Raw genomic sequence first — 18910 nt, forward strand, 5'->3', positions numbered from 1 at the left:
ACCTCAGCACCACTCTGACACATTCTCCCACAATCTGACCCAGGGATGTTACCCCGTGGTTTCCCTCCTTTCATCAAAGATTGGGAGTCCCGAAGGCTTTGCCCCAATCGCGTCATCCGGTGAGCTGCCCTGTGAGGGGATGTTACACATGAGGTACTCCCACGGAGTGGGTTTTCAGATCTTTTTAGCCGCGTCGCGTTGCGAACGCTGGCTCGAAGAGAGCTCCACGTTGTTCTTCTTCTTCTTGTTCTTCTTCTTCTTATTCCACTTCTTCCTCTTCTTCTTCCTTTTCTTCCTCTTCTTCTTCTTCTTCTTCTTCTTCTTCTTCTTCTTGTTCTTCTTCATCTTCTTCCTCTTCCTCTTCTTTTTCCTCCTCTTCTTCTTCTTCCTCTTCTTCTTCTTCCTCTTGTGAAGACAAAACCTTTATGACGCGGCTCTTGCACACATTTGTCCTTGTTATGCTTCTGGAATGTTTTGTGGAATGAAGGGTTTTACAGTGGCCGGAGTACAAATCCTGCCACCAACCTCCTCATAAGAAGTAACCCAACTGCAGAACGACGTCCGCAGACACAGCTGGACACCATATATGGATGGCCGTTGGCCATTTTGACAGGTTTTGTTCTTCATCCTGCTGGGTGTCCATATCACGCTGCCTCCTCACCAAGAAATCTGCTGAGGGGAGACGGTTTCTTCACTGACAACCCGACCATGGAACAGGTTAGTGCAGTTTTACATGGTAAACCTCTGACCCGACGACCTGACCTTCACCTTCACCGACCAGTTATTACACATTATCAATCGTCTTTTTCACCTCCTTTATCACTTTTCGACAGCGTGATTGTTGAACGGTGTATAAATGAAGGAGCGCTAGATGCTAGCCCAACTGTCATGATCTTAAGATTATTGAGATTATTAATACAGCACAAATACAATATAAAAATGTACTCTCTCGTTAAAAAAAACATTAATTCTGAATTGATGTTCCGTGTTTGTTCTTAAATTTTGCGAAACCAGTAACGGTGATGACGTAACGATGCGCGGTATGCGATGAAGGAGAAGAAGCCCGTCCTCGGATTTGTGACGTAACGATGCGCGGAATGCGATGAAGGAGAAGAAGCCCGTCCTCGGATTTGTGACGAAACGATGCGCGGAATGTGATGAAGGAGAAGCCCGTCCTCGTCCTCGGGTTTGTTTCCACTGACGACCGGTCGGTGAGGTCCTTTCATTCCGTGTCCTGTTTCCTTTGAGTGTGAGTTGCAGTTGTATTTAAATTGCGAACGATTCTTTACAAATGCCGAACCTGCGGTACTGAAGTGAGATTGTAGAATTGTTCTTGGATTTTTATTTATTTAATTTTTAAACAAATTTCATTTTGTTTACCGTCACGAAGTTCTCTCGAATGCCTCTCGGTGCAGACGGACGTGTGCGATGCCGGGATTCGAGTTCGCCATTGACCGTGGTGGGACGTTCACCGACGTGTTTGCTCGATGTCCTGGGGGGAAGATTCGTGTGATGAAGTTGCTTTCGGAGGACCCTGCTCATTACGTGGATGCGCCTCGTGAAGGCATCAGACGCATCATGGAAAAGGTGTGTGTGTGTGTGTGTGTGTGTGTGTGTGTGTGTGTGTGTGTGTGTGTGTGTGTGTGTGTGTGTGTGTGTGTTTGAGAGATGCCCGTACACTCCTGAATTTAGAGACTGGAGAAGTTTAAATTGAAATCTGATAGATAAGGATTGGGGATAGAAGAGTTCAAGGATATTCGCAGGACTTGGTGGTGGAGATGTCACCAAGTCACTTGAGGGTACGTCTCGAGCCTCTGGGGGTACCTCTCTGGGGGTACGTCTGAAGTCACCGTGGTATTGTTTAAATTTGTCTCAAGAAGCACATTTACTTGTAAACCTCCTCGGAAACAGTTTAACGTGCCTGCGACGTTTGGTTTGTTGGTTGTAAGTCTCATACGTTTGTTGTACGTCTCGAGCCTCTGACGGGACGTCTCGAGTCACCGTGGTATTTGTGGTGGAGTCTGCGGGCCTATGGGGAAGGGCATGGTGATGATGCATGGTGGGCGTGATGATGGGAGGAGTGGCCGTGGGGATCAGTGTATCGGCAAGGGATATGAGGTGTGCGCGCCGCCTGAGGCGTCGTAGTAATGCTGGAGTCGGCCGGCTCGTGCGTGTGCATACGAATAAAGGAGAGCTGCCGGGCAGAGTACGCCCGCGCTCGTACTTGTACAACACAGCCCGGCTCGACTGTCCTTCCGCTCGTGTCTGCCTGCTAAGCATCTTCCATTTCAGTACAGTACAGTTGGCGAACGAGGATCTTCGGATCGGCGTGTGCAGGGTCGGCAAGTAACCCGGGCGGTTCCAAGCTACGGAGCCAAGGGTCTCACGGAGCATGGCGGAAGGTCGAGGCACGGCACACGGACGTGTACCCGTGTTCGGGGGAGATGAATTCGACTTGTTTTCTGAACAGTTAGGTTGCTATTTTCGGGCGAATGATGTAGAGGATGAAGAGAAGCGCAAGGCGATCTTGCTCGCCTCGCTATCAACGGAGCACTACCGCCTGCTGAGTGATTTGGTGGCTCCAAATAGACCCAGTGATGATGTGCTATCCTTTCAGGACATCGTGGCGAAAATGAAGACCCACTTGGCGCCGGAGAAGTCGTTACATCTCGCGCGGTTCCAGTTCGATCATCTCGCTAAGGGTGGCGAGGAGCGCATTGCGGACTTCGTAGCACGAGTGAAGCATTCGGCTGTGCCGTGCAAATTCACGGCAGAGGAGCGTCCGACAAGGCTCAGAGATCGTTTTATTTCTGGTCTGCGAGACGCAAAGATGGTAGCGGCCATCCTGCGATTAACCGACATCACATTCGACTCGGCGGTCGTGACTGCTTCGTCTGTCGAGCAGACACTCACGGATGTCCGCGCCATTGCTGGCCAGGACGTAATGAGTAGCTCCAGCTGGGGCATGTCGGCTAATCCCGAAGTCCACGCGGTAACCGCACAAGTGCCGCGGGTCATGCAGCCCGGAGTCCGAGCGGTGGCTCAAGTGCCGCAGGTCGCACGCACGCCTGGCGGTGCGGGACGAGGGGCACCGCAGCACGGTCGCACCGGGAGCGAGGGGGCACCGCAGCACGGTCGCACCTGGAGCGAGGGGGCACCGCAGCACGGTCGCACCTGGAGCGAGGGGGCACCGCAGCACGGTCGCACCTGGAGCGAAGGGACTTTCCGCGGCTGCTGGGGGTGTGGGGGTCCGCACCTGCGACAAATGTGCCCGTATAAGAACACCGTGTGTTTGCATTGTCACAAGGTGGGACATTTGAAGCGTGTGTGTCGGATGGCGGGGGCCTCCGTTGGGGTCTTGGATGACGAGGTGCGAGAGGACCCCAGTGACCTGGAGATCGGCCTGCAACCGGGGCCTGACAATGCCGGCGAGCCAGAGCGGGAGATGCAACCACGGTTGAGTCTGTTTTCCGTTGGTTTGGAGATGACGACGCCTTTTACGGTTGAGGTCGAAGTGAATGGCCAACCGACTGTGTTTTGCGTCGATACCGGGGCGGCAGTGTCGGTCATGGATGAGCGGGCGGCTCGTGGTCTTCGCGGTATTCGCCTGGTCAAGACGGCCTTGTCGTTATACACGTACACCGGTGAAGCGATTGCACCGCTGGCGAGGGCCGACGTCTCAGTGCGCTACCGAGATCGACGCGCCCGGCTCTCGGTGTTCGTTGTACGAGGGGAGTGGCCCCCCCTGTTGGGTCGGGACTGGCTGGCGCACCTCGGACTGGGTCTCCGGTTCGTACCTCCAGATGTGCCAGTGCTCTCTTCGAGGCCTTCGTCGAGTACTGAGGGCGAGGCTCTGGCGGGCGGCGAGAGCCGTATCAGCTCTCGCGATGAGTTCCCGTGCTTCGCTCGCGATGAGTTCCCGCGCTTCGGCAGGGTTCGTGAGGCAATGCGCGTCGGTGTTGTGCAGGCAGCTTCGACAGGTGACGGTGAGCCCGTGGCGTTAAAGGGATCGTGAGTCACAACATCGAGTCGACAACCAAGAAGCGGACTCGTGATGCGGGTTGTGGGTTGTTGTTCATGGCATATGTGTTTTTCCTTGCTCTAGTGATGCAGTTTAACGTTGTTGAAATAAATGCCAGCAGTTCTCGTGTAAAAGTGGATGTGGCGGAGATCAGTCAATGGGAGTTGTATTATGATCAATGTGATGTGGGGGCTTCAGGAGTGGTGGTGGCGAATAAAAGGTTGGGTTGGCCTTCCATTGTCCCGGGCCACAGGTAGTTGTTTTGTCATGTGCTGGGATTTTATCAGAGAAGCGCGCTGTACGGACAAATGAGTTTGCAATGCTTCGTATAATGTTCGTAGTGATTTGTAACGAGCCTATGATTGCAGTGTGGTTTAAATGGAGTTGCTCCCGTCTAGCTGCCGTGTGGGTCTCGGAGGTCGACTCGGAACCAAGACTGGTGCCCTGGTCGGCATTACCCCCACCTCTGATTGCGAGCGCAGCTCTCTGTGTTCGCTCAAGGCCGTTGGGACGGGCGTTGGCGTCTCAACTGATTGTGGTGCGTGAGTTGTTTTGGAGCATTAAATGCGTGCAGCCAGCGGCACTGTTCAGCGCCCCCGGCCAAGGTCGATCAAGGCTGGCGCCACGGCTTCCAGACAGCGGGCTTCCGGCCTCGGAATGTTTATCTACGTCGGGTCTGCCTGGGGGGAGTGGGCCGGAGGCGTTTGATGGTGCCGGAGGGGGTTGGCTCGAAAGGTCGGCACGACCTCGGCGAGGGCCATGTCAGCATGGGCCGCCTGGGGGCGTTTTTGCTGCGTAGTGCTGCTGTGCTTCTCATTTGCTGCTTCATATCGGTAACGCGGTCAGAGTGGGGGGGGGGGCCTTGTGCACCTCCGTCTTTGGAGCCTGACCTTTGCTGCTTGACCTGACATTATATGAGGTGGTGTGCTGTTCTACTTCGCTGTTTTCATTTTATTTCCATGATTATTATACGGAGTCCTTCGTGTTCTGTATGCTTCTTATAATGGTACTCATTTAATAATCATAGTTTTAGGGGGGAGGAGTGTGGTGGAGTCTGCGGGCCTATGGGGAAGGGCATGGTGATGATGCATGGTGGGCGTGATGATGGGAGGAGTGGCCGTGGGGGTCAGTGTATCGGCAAGGGATATGAGGTGTGCGCGCCGCCTGAGGCGTCGTAGTAATGCTGGAGTCGGCCGGCTCGTGCGTGTGCATACGAATAAAGGAGAGCTGCCGGGCAGAGTACGCCCGCGCTCGTACTTGTACAACACAGCCCGGCTCGACTGTCCTTCCGCTCGTGTCTGCCTGCTAAGCATCTTCCATTTCAGTACAGTACAGTATTGTTTAAATTTGTCTCGAGAAGCACATTTACTTGTAAACCTCCTCAGAAACAGTTTAACGTGCCTGCGATGTTGCACTTTGGTTGTTGCAACGTTTTGCTCTAATCTTAGGTGAACGTTCAAATGGATGCTTTAGATGTCACCACATTTTATCGTAGCATTGCGATATCACGTTTTATAATTTTTCAGGAATGTTTTTATTACGTTGCAGGAACATTCAAACCGCATCTTGAACCTTACCTGGATCAGGAGCAAGTCAATCGAACTCTCAGACCCCCTCAGACACGGATTTATTATTTTTTTTTCAATTCCTTGAACAAACTTTAGTACAGCACTGGTAATGAAGGTTGTTGTGACGTTTCATTGAAATTGTGTGTGTAGTTTTGGAGAAGAGAGCAAATACCTATTTTGGAGGTCAACCCCCCCCCCACCCTGAAGACCCCCTCAATGAGTGCAGATTTTGATGCAATCAATACACCTTCCTTAGGCATCAGATGTGAAGCTCGTGGCCAAGTTTCATCAAAATCGTTTATTTGGTTCAAGCGATAATGACTGAAGTGTTTACGGACTGACTGAGTGAGTCACTCACCTACAGACGCTGCTCAATTGCATAAGCTCACCAGACTAGAGTCCAGGTGAGTTAAAATAGAACGTGCTCTTTCCTTGATTGACATTCAGGATTTAAAAGGATAGTGCATGGACAAATGCAACTGGGAAGGTAATGGCAAACCACCCAGTATAACCTTTGCCAAGAAACTGCTTCGGCAGCACCAACACTTTGTAAAGTCTGGTACAGGTTAGTAGAAGGTCATATGTAAGACATCATACTGACAAAGGTAATTCATAGTCTGTGATCTGAAACTGTGAAGATCAGTGTTGGCCTGATTAGCAAACAAAGAAGAAGGAATTTGTCCAAAGTACCAACCAAATACCTATTATTTGGCAAAAAGTGACAAATGTAATGTTCACGAGCAAGTTCCATCAGATGGGACATCTAGTGCTGAATCAGTTACTTTATGCTGTGGGAAGTACAAATCTTGCTGAATCAGTTACTTTATGCTGTGGGAAGTGCAAGTCTTGCTGATTCAGTTACTTTATGCTGTGGGAAGTAGTACAAGTCTTGCTGAATCAGTTACTTTATGCTGTGGGAAGTAGTACAAGTCTTGCTGAATCAGTTACTTTATGCTGTGGGAAGTAGTACAAGTCTTGCTGAATCAGTTACTTTATGCTGTGGGAAGTAGTACAAGTCTTGCTGAATCAGTTACTTTATGCTGTGGGAAGTACAAATCTTGCTTAATCAGTTACTTTATGCTGTGGGAAGTAGTACAAGTCTTGCTGAATCAGTTACTTTATGCTGTGGGCAGTACAAATCTTGCTAAAACAGTTACTTTCTGCTGTGGGAAGTACAAGTCTTGCTGAATCGGTTACTTTATGCTGTGGGAAGTACAAGTCTTGCTGAATCGGTTACTTTATGCTGTGGGAAGTACAAGTTTTGCTGAATCGGTTACTTTATGCTGTGGGAAGTAGGACAAGTTTTGCTGAATCAGTTACTTTATGCTGTGGGAAGTAGGACAAGTCTTGCTGAATCGGTTACTTTATGCTGTGGGAAGTACAAATCTTGCTGAATCAGTTACTTTCTGCTGTGGGAAGTAGTACAAGTCTTGCTGAATCAGTTACTTTATGCTGTGGGCAGTACAAATCTTGCTAAAACAGTTACTTTATGCTGTGGGAAGTACAAGTCTTGCTGAATCGGTTACTTTATGCTGTGGGAAGTACAAGTCTTGCTGAATCGGTTACTTTATGCTGTGGGAAGTACAAGTTTTGCTGAATCGGTTACTTTATGCTGTGGGAAGTAGGACAAGTTTTGCTGAATCGGTTACTTTGTGCTGTGGGAAGTAGGACAAGTCTTGCTGAATCGGTTACTTTATGCTGTGGGAAGTACAAATCTTGCTGAATCAGTTACTTTCTGCTGTGGGAAGTAGTACAAGTCTTGCTGAATCAGTTACTTTATGCTGTGGGCAGTACAAATCTTGCTAAAACAGTTACTTTATGCTGTGGGAAGTACAAGTCTTGCTGAATCGGTTACTTTATGCTGTGGGAAGTACAAGTTTTGCTGAATCGGTTACTTTATGCTGTGGGAAGTAGGACAAGTCTTGCTGAATCGGTTACTTTATGCTGTGGGAAGTACAAGTTTTGCTGAATCGGTTACTTTATGCTGTGGGAAGTAGGACAAGTCTTGCTGAATCGGTTACTTTATGATGTTGGAAGTACAAGTCTTGCTGAATCAGTTACTTTATGCTGTGGGAAGTACATGTCTTGCTGAAACAGTTACATTTTGAGAAATGGTAATTTATTAATATCCCACAGCCTCGTATTGGTGGCTATCTGTGGAATTGAATTAGATGCTTGAGCCGTACTGGATGTCCAACTTTCGTGCAACGTAAAATAAAATAAAAATCCAATGACCTGCTGAAAAATTTGGATGTTGTACAAACTAAATATTTGTCTTGTTTGGCCCAGTAAGGTCATGACATCCATGCAAGTGGAACAAATCAAACTGAATTGTCCACCGTTTGTGTATGAAGCTGTTCCAAAACAGAGCAATGGGTAACTATTATCAAGATGTAAAGTTTATTGACATGGCTGTTTATCCCACACCTCAGCATTGCAAACTTTTATATAATGAAATAAGTCACAATTGTTTCTTCTCTTGAAGGATTCTTCAGGTGTACGGGGAGATAAAAGTAAATAAATAAACTGGACTTTGTGACCACCCTGTCGGGTACAGTACATTTCTCGATGTGCGAAGTTGTTTTTGCGATCTCTTGGTTTCGAGTCTCATGGTCATGGTCACAATTGACAGCTACAATTCCACTGGGTTTCCGCAGATCTCACAGGATTGTGAGTTGGACAAGTTAGCGTGAGGGGTCATTTTAAAATCTCTCTCGAGTGCCTAAACCTTTGTAGCTACGTGAAAGGTAATATTGAATGATCCTCGACCCCTCTCCTTAGTGGCTGTAGGGAAGCGTTTTATGCCTCCACAAAAAATATACCTGGCAACGATGGGTGCCCACCCCTGCTTGTAAATATATAAAATGAAATATCAACAGATATGCACGGACAACTGGGAAAATGACAAAAGAGCAGGAAGGTATTAAAATAAATAGTTTGACATATCAGGAATAGACAAAGAAGGTTCTTAGGAATGGTTAAGAAAAGATCAGCTCAACTGTGATGGAGAACGAATCATTATAAATGCTCAAGACTATGGACACTACACGAATGGCATTAAGAAAATGGCAGGACAGAGTCATTCAGATAAGTGCAGGTTCTGCAAGGTAGAAACAGAAAGTGCGAGACGTGGCATTTTGCATTCAGTCCATAAGAGTTCAATTTTCATTTCATCAGACCACAGAATCTTTTACCTCATGTTCTCATTCCTTCACGTACCTTTTTGCAAACTCCAGGTGAGCTGTCATGTGCCTTTTTCTCAGGAGTAGCGTCCGTCTGGCCACTCTCCCATAAAGCCTCGATTTGTAAAGTGTTGCAGAGGCTGTTTTCCTTCTGGCAGGTTCTCCTATCTTAGTCAAGGAACTCTGTAGTTTTATCAGTGGTCATTGGGTTCTTGGTCACCTCCCTGACCAAGGTCCTTCTTGCCCGGTTCCTCTGTTTGGTTGGACGGCCAGCTCAAGGAAGAGTCTGGGTCGTTCCATATTCTTTCTATTTCCTCATGATGGAGCTCACTGTGCTCTTGGGAACTTTCAGCACTCGAGAAATTGCTTTAAACCCTTCCCCAGATCAAATGCCTCCTCGGAGTTCTGCGGACAGTTCCTTGGACTTCATGTGGTAGACTTTCAACTGTGGGACCTGATACAGAAAGGTGTGTTTCTTTATAAATCATGTCCAATCAGTTGAATTGGCCACAGGTGGACTCCAGTCAAGTTGTAGAGATATCTCAAGGATGATCAAAGGAAATTGGATGTACCTGAGCTCATTTTGGAGCATCACAGCAAAGGGGTTGAATACTTTATTGACTCCAAACTTTTCATATTTTCACTTTAACCCTCACCAGGGTAGAGGGTATTGCACATTGGGTCCATTTGTCTGTCTGTTTATGACTTGGTGAAAAAAAAATTCACCAAGTATGTTTGTCTGCAACATGTCTGTCTGTTTGTCATACAATTTTTGGCCAGTTTTCAATCAATTGTTCTGAATTTTTTTTGTGAGTGTAGGTGACCGGCCAAAGACAGCAATGCTTAATTTTGGCGAACATCCAGATCCGGATCTGAGAATTTTTCAAGTGATTATTCACCATTGAGAGGGCCAAAAACGATATATATAGCACAATATCTCAAAAGATTTTGGATGGATTCTGCAGAAACCTTGCGCACAGGTTGGGTGTGTGACGAGGACGAATTGATTCAATTTTGGTGAAGTTTCGAATCCGCATCTGGATATGAGAATTTCTCAAGGTCTGTTCTTGTGTATGGCAGCTTGTCTGCTGGGTAGCTATCATTTATTGGAAGCGTTGCTGTGCCACTGATACTGTGCCCCTCTACCAGTACACTGGTACTCATTTCGCTGACCTCTGAAGGATGACAGGCTGAGTCAACCCCATGGTGTTAATTCAGCAGCCAACAGGGCTCGAACTCAGGACCGTAAGGTTCTAAACCAGCCACCTTTACCACGAAGCTAACACCAGGCCTATTTTTCAAGTGATTCTTCATTATTGAGAGATGGGGCCAAAAACTATGTGTGGCATGACGTCTCGAAACGTTTTGGACGGATTATGACAAAGCTTGGTGGATGAGTTGGGTAGGTGACAAGAACAAGCCGATTTGATTTTGGTTAACGTCCGGATTCAGATCCGACCTATCAGTGGGATACAAAATTTATACTGCACAGCCTGGTGGAACTATGCGCTCCACCGAGTGCCGTTCCGATTCGGTAAGTTTCACTGAGTGATTTCGAATTTGTTACTTACAAAATCTAAAGATTTTGTAAGTATATTGATGATTTCCGTCATCTGTTTGTGTGTTTGTTTGTGTGTGTTTGTTTGGAGGCACGATAACTCGAGAACAGAAGAAGCTACCAATGTCAAATTGCACCACGTGATTCAGGAGGATGATTGCTTGTGCTGATTAGATTTGGTCAAAATCGGTCAAAGTTCAAGGTCACAGTGAGGTCAAACATTCGATTTTTGATGGTTTGGTACAGAATAATCATAGAAATTTCTGGTTTGCATCGCTACCTTCTCGAGAGACAGCTTTTATTAGACAAGGTCAGAGGTCAAGTTGACGATTTCGTAAGTACCAGTCTATTACTGCTTGTTACTTACGAAATCTAAAGATTTCGTAAGTATATTGATCAGTTCTGTTTCTGTTTGTTACTTACGAAATCTAAAGATTTCGTAAGTATTGTTACGGCTGTGGAAATTCGCAGAACACCATATCGGTCCTTCATCAATTATTCCGGAAAATCTGTGTTCAGTTAGATTTCCCCACCGTTGTTTAATGGGATTTGTTCGTGTCACAGGGCTGTGATCTTTAAGATAGTGTTTTTCTTTTCCTATCGTTATTTTGGACAAACCACAACACAACCACGCCATCCTCACCACTCCGCCAGCAACCGTCAACATCTCGACGAACACAAAACGGGAACAACAACAACTCCCGCCCCGATTTCTCTGGTAAACAATAATGACGGTTGGGAAACAACTGATCCAGCCGATCTCTGTTGGAATGTTCTTCCCCCCTACCCCCCCCCCACGCGCGCGCCGCGAAGGGAGGGGCGGGGCGCCGGGGAAATAAAAGGATGCACGGAGGCGTCGTCTTGGTCTTCGGTCAGAGTGTCAGTCGGTGATTCGTAGTCTTCTGCCCGTCTGGGTCTTGGAGAAGCAGTCCATAGAGCGACCCGTTCGTTGGAGCTTGCAGTCGGTGGAGAGTCTGGTCGTCGCGGAGGGGACGTGGACTGGAGGCGCCGCTCTGACAGCTGTGTCGCGCGGACCTGCACGTTCGTTCAAGGAGCGCCGGAGAGAGCTGGCCCACCATCGCACCACGAGGGTGCAGGTAACCTGCAATGGTCTCGTGGGATTCGTTCGGTCTGCCAAGTTCCACGCTATAAACGCCCACGGGTCCTGTCTGGCACCCTTGTCTTTTGAAGGTGGCCTTCTCTTTTGCTTTCAAATGAATGTTGGTGGCGCCGTGTCTTTTGAAGTAAAACTGTTAAGTGGCTGTATATACATTGCTTATTGTCGGTTGTCGTGCTTTCGCTTTATTTGCTTCCATACCTGCATCATTGACTGTATATGTGAATGTTCCCATTCGTCGTGTCTTCTTTCCCCCATTGGAACGCCATATTACATCTCGGAATATTAGTTGGGTTTTAAATACCCGTGAAATAGAATCGGATCCGGCGAGGTCGGGCGATAATACCCGCTCGGTTATCACTGCAGAAAGGAACGGACCGCTTGAGCGGTTCATGTCCAAGCCGATCTGCGCCGAGGTACGGTCTCCCGGTAGGCTACCCGCGCAGGTACTTAGGTATATCGATATTCGGCGATTGACCCTATTCTGCGCGGGTAGAAAATTTGCTAGGCCGTGGTGGGGTTAAAGACCCACCCGTGACAGGGTTCCGGCGTTGCTCCGGAAGGTCACGACTGAATTGTCCGTCTGGTGGGCGAGCGGCTACTATTAGTGGAAAGCGCCCGTTCGCACGCCGGTGGGCGCGAGTTCGTAACAGTATATAATATTGATGACTTCCTTCCTCTGTTTGTGTGTTTGTTTGTGTGTGTGCGTTTGTGTGTTTGTGTGTTTGTTTGTCGGCACGATAACTCAAACGGAAGAAGCTACCAATGTCAAATAACACCACGTGATTCAGGAGGGTGATGGCTCGTGCTGATTAGATTTTGGTCAAAATCAGTCAAAGGTCAAGGTCACAGTGAGGTCAAACATTCGATTTTTTTTTTTTCTTTTTTTGATGGTTCAGTACAGAATCATCATAGAAACTTCTGGTTTGCGTCGCTACCTTCTCGAAAGACAGCTTTTATGAGACAAGGTCAGAGGTCAAGTTGACTATTTCATAAGTACCAGTCGATGACTGCTTGTGACTTACAAAATCTAAAGATGTCGTAAGTATATTGATGACTTCCGTTTCTGTTTGTTTGTTTGTTTGTAGGCACGATAACTCGAGAACGGAAGAAGCTACCAATGTCAAATTACACCACGTGATTCAGGAGGGTTGTGGCTCAAGCTGATTAGATTTTGGTCAAAATCGGTCAAAGGTCAAGGTCATAGTGAGGTCAAACATCCAAAACATTCGATTTTTGATGGTTTGGTATAGAATAATCGTCGAAACTTCTGGTTTGCTTCTCTACCTTCTCTCGAGACAGCTTTTATTTGACAAGGTCAGAGGTCAAGTTGACGATTTCGTAAGTACCAGTCTATAACTACTTGTTTGTTATCTTGCCAAAACAAAGTTTTTGCAAGATATGTTAGTCAGCTTGTATTTTTTTTTGTTTGTTTTTTTTGTTTTGTTTTTTTGCTTGTCTGTAATCACGGATAAAAAAATTCTGCAGAGCACAGTTATCATTGGAAATTTTTGTAACTTTGCATATCGGAGGCCTATAGAGGTCGCTTTCAGTGCACAAAATTTTGAAGGTCAAGGTCAAAGGTCAAGGTCACTTTGTCGCAAATCAGGGGAGTCGACTAAACCCTTATTTTTTGAGTAATTTTGATCGGATCGTCTTCAAACTTCATGGGAATATAGTTCATGGTCTGGCGCTCAGCTGATTAATTTTTGGTGGCGATTGGCCTTGATCTTCATTTGTTTTTGTTTTTTTTTTGTCTGTAATCACGTATAAATCACTCTGCAGAGCACAGTTATCATTGGAAATTTTTGTAACTTCGCATATCAGAGGCCTATAGAGGTCCCTTTCAGCGCATAAAATTTTGAAGGTCAAGGTCACTTTGTCGCAAATCAGGGGAGTCGACGAAACCCTTATTTTTTGAGTAATTTTGATCGGATCGTCTTCAAACTTCATGGGAATGTAGTATATGGTCTGGCGCTAAGCTGACTAGTTTTTGGTGGCGATTGGCCTTGACCTTCATGGTTAGCGCCTGAGGTCAAACATATTTGACCCCAAGGTCAAATTTTCAAGTTTTAGGAACCATATTGTGTCGTACCTCAAATTGAATACCTCGATGAGTGCTTTCTCTATATGTCAAGGTTGAGACATTATGACATCATTTGGTGACGTTATGAGGCAAACACATTTTTCATGGTTACTCTAGAATGATTCTCATCGGAATCTCTCATAGGCAGATATTCCTCAAGGAGTCGCTCCTGGTGGATAGCAGCTCTGTTCACCTCAGTGTGACCTTAAAGAAGTCACACGTGGTCACCTTTTGGCAAGGTACGGGTCACCCTGCGGGTGACATTGTTTTATTTGTTACTTACGAAATCTAAAGATTTCGTAAGTATTTTGATGCCTTCCGTTTCAGTTTGTTTGTTTGTTTGTTTGTCGGCACGATAACTCGAGAACGGAAGAAGCTACCAATGTCAAATTGCACCACGTGATTCAGGAGGGTGATGGCTCGTGCTGATTAGATTTTTGTCAAAATCGGTCAAGGTCACAGTGAGGTAAAACATCCAAAAAATGATAACTCGAGAATGGAAGAAGCTACCAATGTCAAATTACACCACGTGATTCAGGAGGGTGGTGGCTAGCGCTGATTAGATTTTGGTCAAAATCGGTCAAAGGTCAAGGTCACAGTGAGGTCAAACATCCAAAACATTCGATTTTTGATGGTTTGGTACAGAATCATCATAGAAACTTCTGGTTTGCGTCACTACCTTCTCTGGAGACAGCTTTTATTTGACAAGGTCAGAGGTCAAGTTGATGATTTCGTAAGTACCAGTCTATGACTGCTTGTTTGTTTGTGTGTTTGTTTGGAGGCATGATAACTCGAACAGAAGAAGCTACCAATGTCAAATTACACCACGTGATTCAGGAGGGTGATGGCTGGTGCTGATTAGATTTTGGTCAAAATCGGTCAAAGATCAAGGTCACAGTGAGGTCAAACATTCGATTTTTGATGGTTTGGTACAGAATCATCGTAGAAACCTCTGGTTTGCCTCGCTACCTTCTCGAGAGACCGTTTTATTAGACAAGGTCACAGGTCAAGTTGATTTGGTAAGTACCAATCTATTACAGCTTGTTTGTTTGTTTGTTTTTTGCAAAATCGAAGATTATTATCCTTCGTTAGGCGTCATTATGAATCGAGAGGTGGTGTTAACATTGTACAGGAATTTAGTGAGGGCCACATCTCGAATATTGTGTGCAGTTTTGGTCACTACAGTTCCGGAAGGGCATAGATGCCACAGCGAGGGTTCAGCACAGGGCTACTCGATTGATTCCAGGCCTAACTCGACTTAGCTATGAGGAGCGGCTGAAGGAGACAGGGCTTTATACATTAGAAAGGAGGCGGATACGAGGAGATGCGATCTAGGTGTTTAAGATAACGAAAGGTGGAGATAAAATAAGTGCAGATGAATTATTCAGCATCGGAGACAGTGATAGGACCAGGGACCATAGCCTGAGAGTAAAGAAGAGGAGGGTCAAGATGGTAGTAAGGCAGGGGACTTTTACTCAGAGAGTAGTTAATGCATGGAATGGTCTCCCTGGAAAGGTAGTGGCAGCAAAAACAGGAGATAAGTTTAAATTAGAATTAGATAGGTACCAGGAAGTTTTGGAGATTGAGGGGTCGAGGGATGTTGATATGACTTTAAGGTTGCTTGAGTATTGATGGGTGATTGTGTGCATGTGTACGGAGTGCTGTTGGTGGGGGTCTCGTCAAGGGGTGTTGTGTGGTTGATGTGTGTTTTTAACCCAAGGCCATACCCCCTCACCTGGAAAAAAAAAAAAATACAAAAACTACAAAAAAAACATTTTCTGGTGTTGACCGCAAAAACCATATATTAACACACAACCCATGTTTTTCACCCACAAAATAAATTAATGTAGTTGTTCATTTTATTTTCTGATCTGGGTCTCAATATATTTGAACATTAACTTTGTACAGAACGAAGTGACCGAGGTATCAAAATGCTGACTCCCATGTCCGCTTAATTTCGCTTGACAGTCTCATTCTCATTTTCAAGAAGTGGAAGAGATGTGTGGCATTGCAACATCGGCTGCATGAGGATAGAAAATGAAGTTTTTATTTTTCTTAATTTTGAATATAATAAAGAGGATTTTTTGTTGTTCCTGGAAAAAGGAAGAAACGGGATCCATATCGGTGTCATGTATATTTATTCTGGATTTGTGGCCCTTAGAGGGGGCGTTTGGGTTTGATGAAGCTTTTCAGCTAAATCCGAGGAAATCCTCGTCGATGCTTTCCTTGTCGAAGACTGCACGTAACTCCTTCGCTGAATCAGGGTGGAACAAGTCGCTGTCCGTGTCGCTGTCCACGTCGCTTGCAGCATGTCAGTTCAGGAATGTGAGCATGCACTGGAGCAGCGCGTCGCTGTGTCCACTTTCCGCCAGTACTCCAGGGGCCTCCTTCTGGCCACCTCCCAAGCAGATGCCTGGCCCATCCCCATCTCGTTGAGATGCCGATCAACCACGAGGCACGTGGTCGGCTCATTGGCCTCCTCCACTCATGAGGCTCCCTTGCTGAGAGAATCTGGTGAGCAGGATCAGCGTCAGGAAAACGAGTCGCATGTCCACACAGCCGCAGCTGACATTCACGGACGATACAGGAAACAAATCTCATTTGAGTCTCTCTCAGAATAGTACTGCTGCATAGCAAACCAATTATTCGACTTTTCATAAAAGCACCAAAATTGGTACATATGTTGACTAATGTATTCTGAACAATTCTGGATATGGAGCCACTCGAGATTTTGCCTTGGTCAGCTTTGACCAGCTGACCTTGCAGAAGATGACCAGCCTCCCGAGGACTTCGAAGACTGGTGCCATGAGAAAGAACAGCTCTCCCCAGTTTTTGTACTGGGCAACAGTCCTGGATCTGGAGCTCTCCATCATAATCTACGTGCGATCTCTGAGAGGGAGATTTCATCATGTACCGAGATGCTCTCACTGAGATAGTCCCATGATTCTTCGCACTGGACCATATAAACTATGCCCGGTGGATACCGGTCCATCTGCGTGACATGGCAGAACTTCCACAACAGCACCCAGAGATCGACAATGAGTTCAAGGCAGGCCACTTCACAGTGCAAAAGACCAAGAGGGCATTCTCAGCAATTCCTCTTGACCAAGTGCATGAACAAAACAATGCCCGTGAGTAGGGTGGATATACTGGTTCTGGCTCACTTTTCCCCATGTAAATGAATGGGGGATTTTCAGCGATTCCTATTTTTTTCCCTAAAAATAAACCCCCTTTTTATCCCAAGGTATATTTATTTGTCTCCCCTTTTAACCTGGAGGTTGAACCTCATTGAATTGAACACCTGGGGGTTGAACAGCTCACTCATTGAACCTATAAAGATTTGTTCATTCTCAAATTCCTTCAATAGTTTAATTTTCTTTGCACAATAATCCCCATCTAAAATATTGAAAAACAAAACATTTGAATCTTTATATTTTTTAAGATACCCCTTTTGTGCCATTACGAAATGATAAACTTCTCTTAATGCTCTTGTTTGACCACCTCCTGAGCCACATATCATTTTGAGATTATAGTAAATTGTTTTTTCATTGTTCAATTGATAACCATCAAAGTTTTCAGTCCATTCAAGGATATTCATTTTTTTCTTTACATCCTCTAACTTACTAGTTTTTAAATTGATTCGCTTATTTGTTTTATTTACCTTTGTTTTAGTTATTTTTTCAATAAGACTTATTTGATATTTTTCACATTCATTATGTTTTCCATTTACATACCAAGACTGAGATTTTCTCCACTCTTTAGTTTGATTAATACTTGGTTTAACCATTTATATATTGCGAAAAAACGCGGCGGCAGCACTTCAAAAAACCCTAACCCATCTTCCCATCGTTAAAACACAATCTATTTTATACACTCTATCATACAATATCCATATGGAACACAATCTATTCCATAATCTAAAATAAATCTCTTATCATCAAAGGCTCCGAATGCCTTTTTATTTACTTCTTCACTATATATCTTATGTTTATAACTTCTTATTGTATTCATTTTCCTATATTCTTCTTTCTTATTCATCAAACAATTATAATAATTTCTAAAAGTTATTGATTTCTTTATTACATATTTCTTTATTCCCTTTAACCTCTTATCAATCTGATCACCATACTTATAAGCATATGCCTTTGCTCTCAATCCAATAAACTCACTCATTACTTTTCCACCCAACTCATCCTTAAACTTACCAATAACCTTTTCATTCTTTTTGGAAAATAACTCACTCTTCTTGCTGAAATTACTTGTATCATATACTCCAATATTTTTCTTCATATCTTTATAAACATCATCAGTTTTTATATCTAGGATAAAACTATCAGTGTCCATATACAACAATGAAACATTTTCACCATACTCTTTCTTTAAGTCATTATACAAATAATCATACATCAATATCTTTGATAAATCAAGAACTGCTGTTCCAATATAAATTGGTTTATCCATTACAATACTTTCCTTTTTCATATGAATTGCAGAAAAGTTCTCTGAAAAAACCTCTTCTCTCTCAAAACTTGGTTTATTTATCAATCTCGAAGCTTCTTTCCAAGATGTTGCGAATCTAATGTTTTGCCTGTTTCTAACATTTTCCATAGTCTTTCCAAATACAGCATTATTCATTAATTTATAAAAGTCCCCTTCAAATTTTACTTTTGTATTTGCTCTCATATCTGTATTGAATTGAATATACTTTTTCACCCAAGGACTTTGTTTAAATTTTAAAACTCTATGAATTTTAGCAACTCTCAATCCTTCTCTCAAAAACTGTTTTAAGCTTCTCTGATGCAAAACATATCCCTCTTTATCATAGAATGTTGTTAATAACTTTTCTGTTGATTTACCTTTAATATTAAAACTTTTATGATAATCACTGAACCATTCTTTCTTTGGGGTTTCTTTCTCACATGCAAAAGGAAGATCTTTGTGCTTATTATGAAGATCACTCGGGTACTTCAAATCAACTTCAAAATAATAACCTTCTTCTTCGTCATTCAATTCCTCTTGAGAAGAAATAACAATATTCATCAAAGCCTTTTCATAATCCTTTTCTTCCACCCACTCTAATTTACCATAAGGCAGAGATTGAGACATTGCCCATCCATACAAATTATTAGCATCAAAATACATCAAATAATTACTATCTTTTTCACTATCATAATTTGGAAGATATTTATTATTTGCTTTAGCATATCTTTTTGAACATACTTGTGATATTCCACCTCTCTTAGACTTCTCAATCATCAAAAGCATATCAACATCACTGATTAAATCTATATCTTGTTTTGTCATTTTCAACATTGCACTCCAAGCTCAACCAGGAGCTGTGAAATAGTGGGCAGGATCTAATCCATAACAATTTTTAT

At 44.6% G+C, this 18910-nt stretch overlaps 1 protein-coding gene across 12 annotated transcripts in view; it reads left to right on the top strand.

Moving 5' to 3' along the window:
* Positions 1-584: 584 nt before the first annotated feature.
* The window catches only part of OPLAH (5-oxoprolinase, ATP-hydrolysing), a 141091-nt gene continuing 122765 nt past the window's right edge, over positions 585-18910 (top strand). For 2 of the 12 annotated variants that reach the window (XM_085847445.1, XM_085847447.1), the window contains exons 1-3: positions 585-717; positions 1015-1207; positions 1416-1587. In XM_085847445.1, coding sequence (XP_085703571.1) covers positions 1158-1207; positions 1416-1587 — 222 coding nt within the window. In that variant the 5' untranslated portion in view covers positions 585-717; positions 1015-1157. Of the gene's footprint in view, positions 718-1014; positions 1250-1415; positions 1588-18910 lie in introns of those variants that run through there. The other 10 variants (XM_085847440.1, XM_085847436.1, XM_085847437.1 and 7 more) reach the window with 8 other exon arrangements.

Source organism: Eptatretus burgeri, chromosome 11, assembly GCF_056783735.1.
Source record: "Eptatretus burgeri isolate ZD-2024b chromosome 11, Ebu_testis_v1, whole genome shotgun sequence".
Lineage (NCBI taxonomy): Eukaryota > Metazoa > Chordata > Myxini > Myxiniformes > Myxinidae > Eptatretus > Eptatretus burgeri.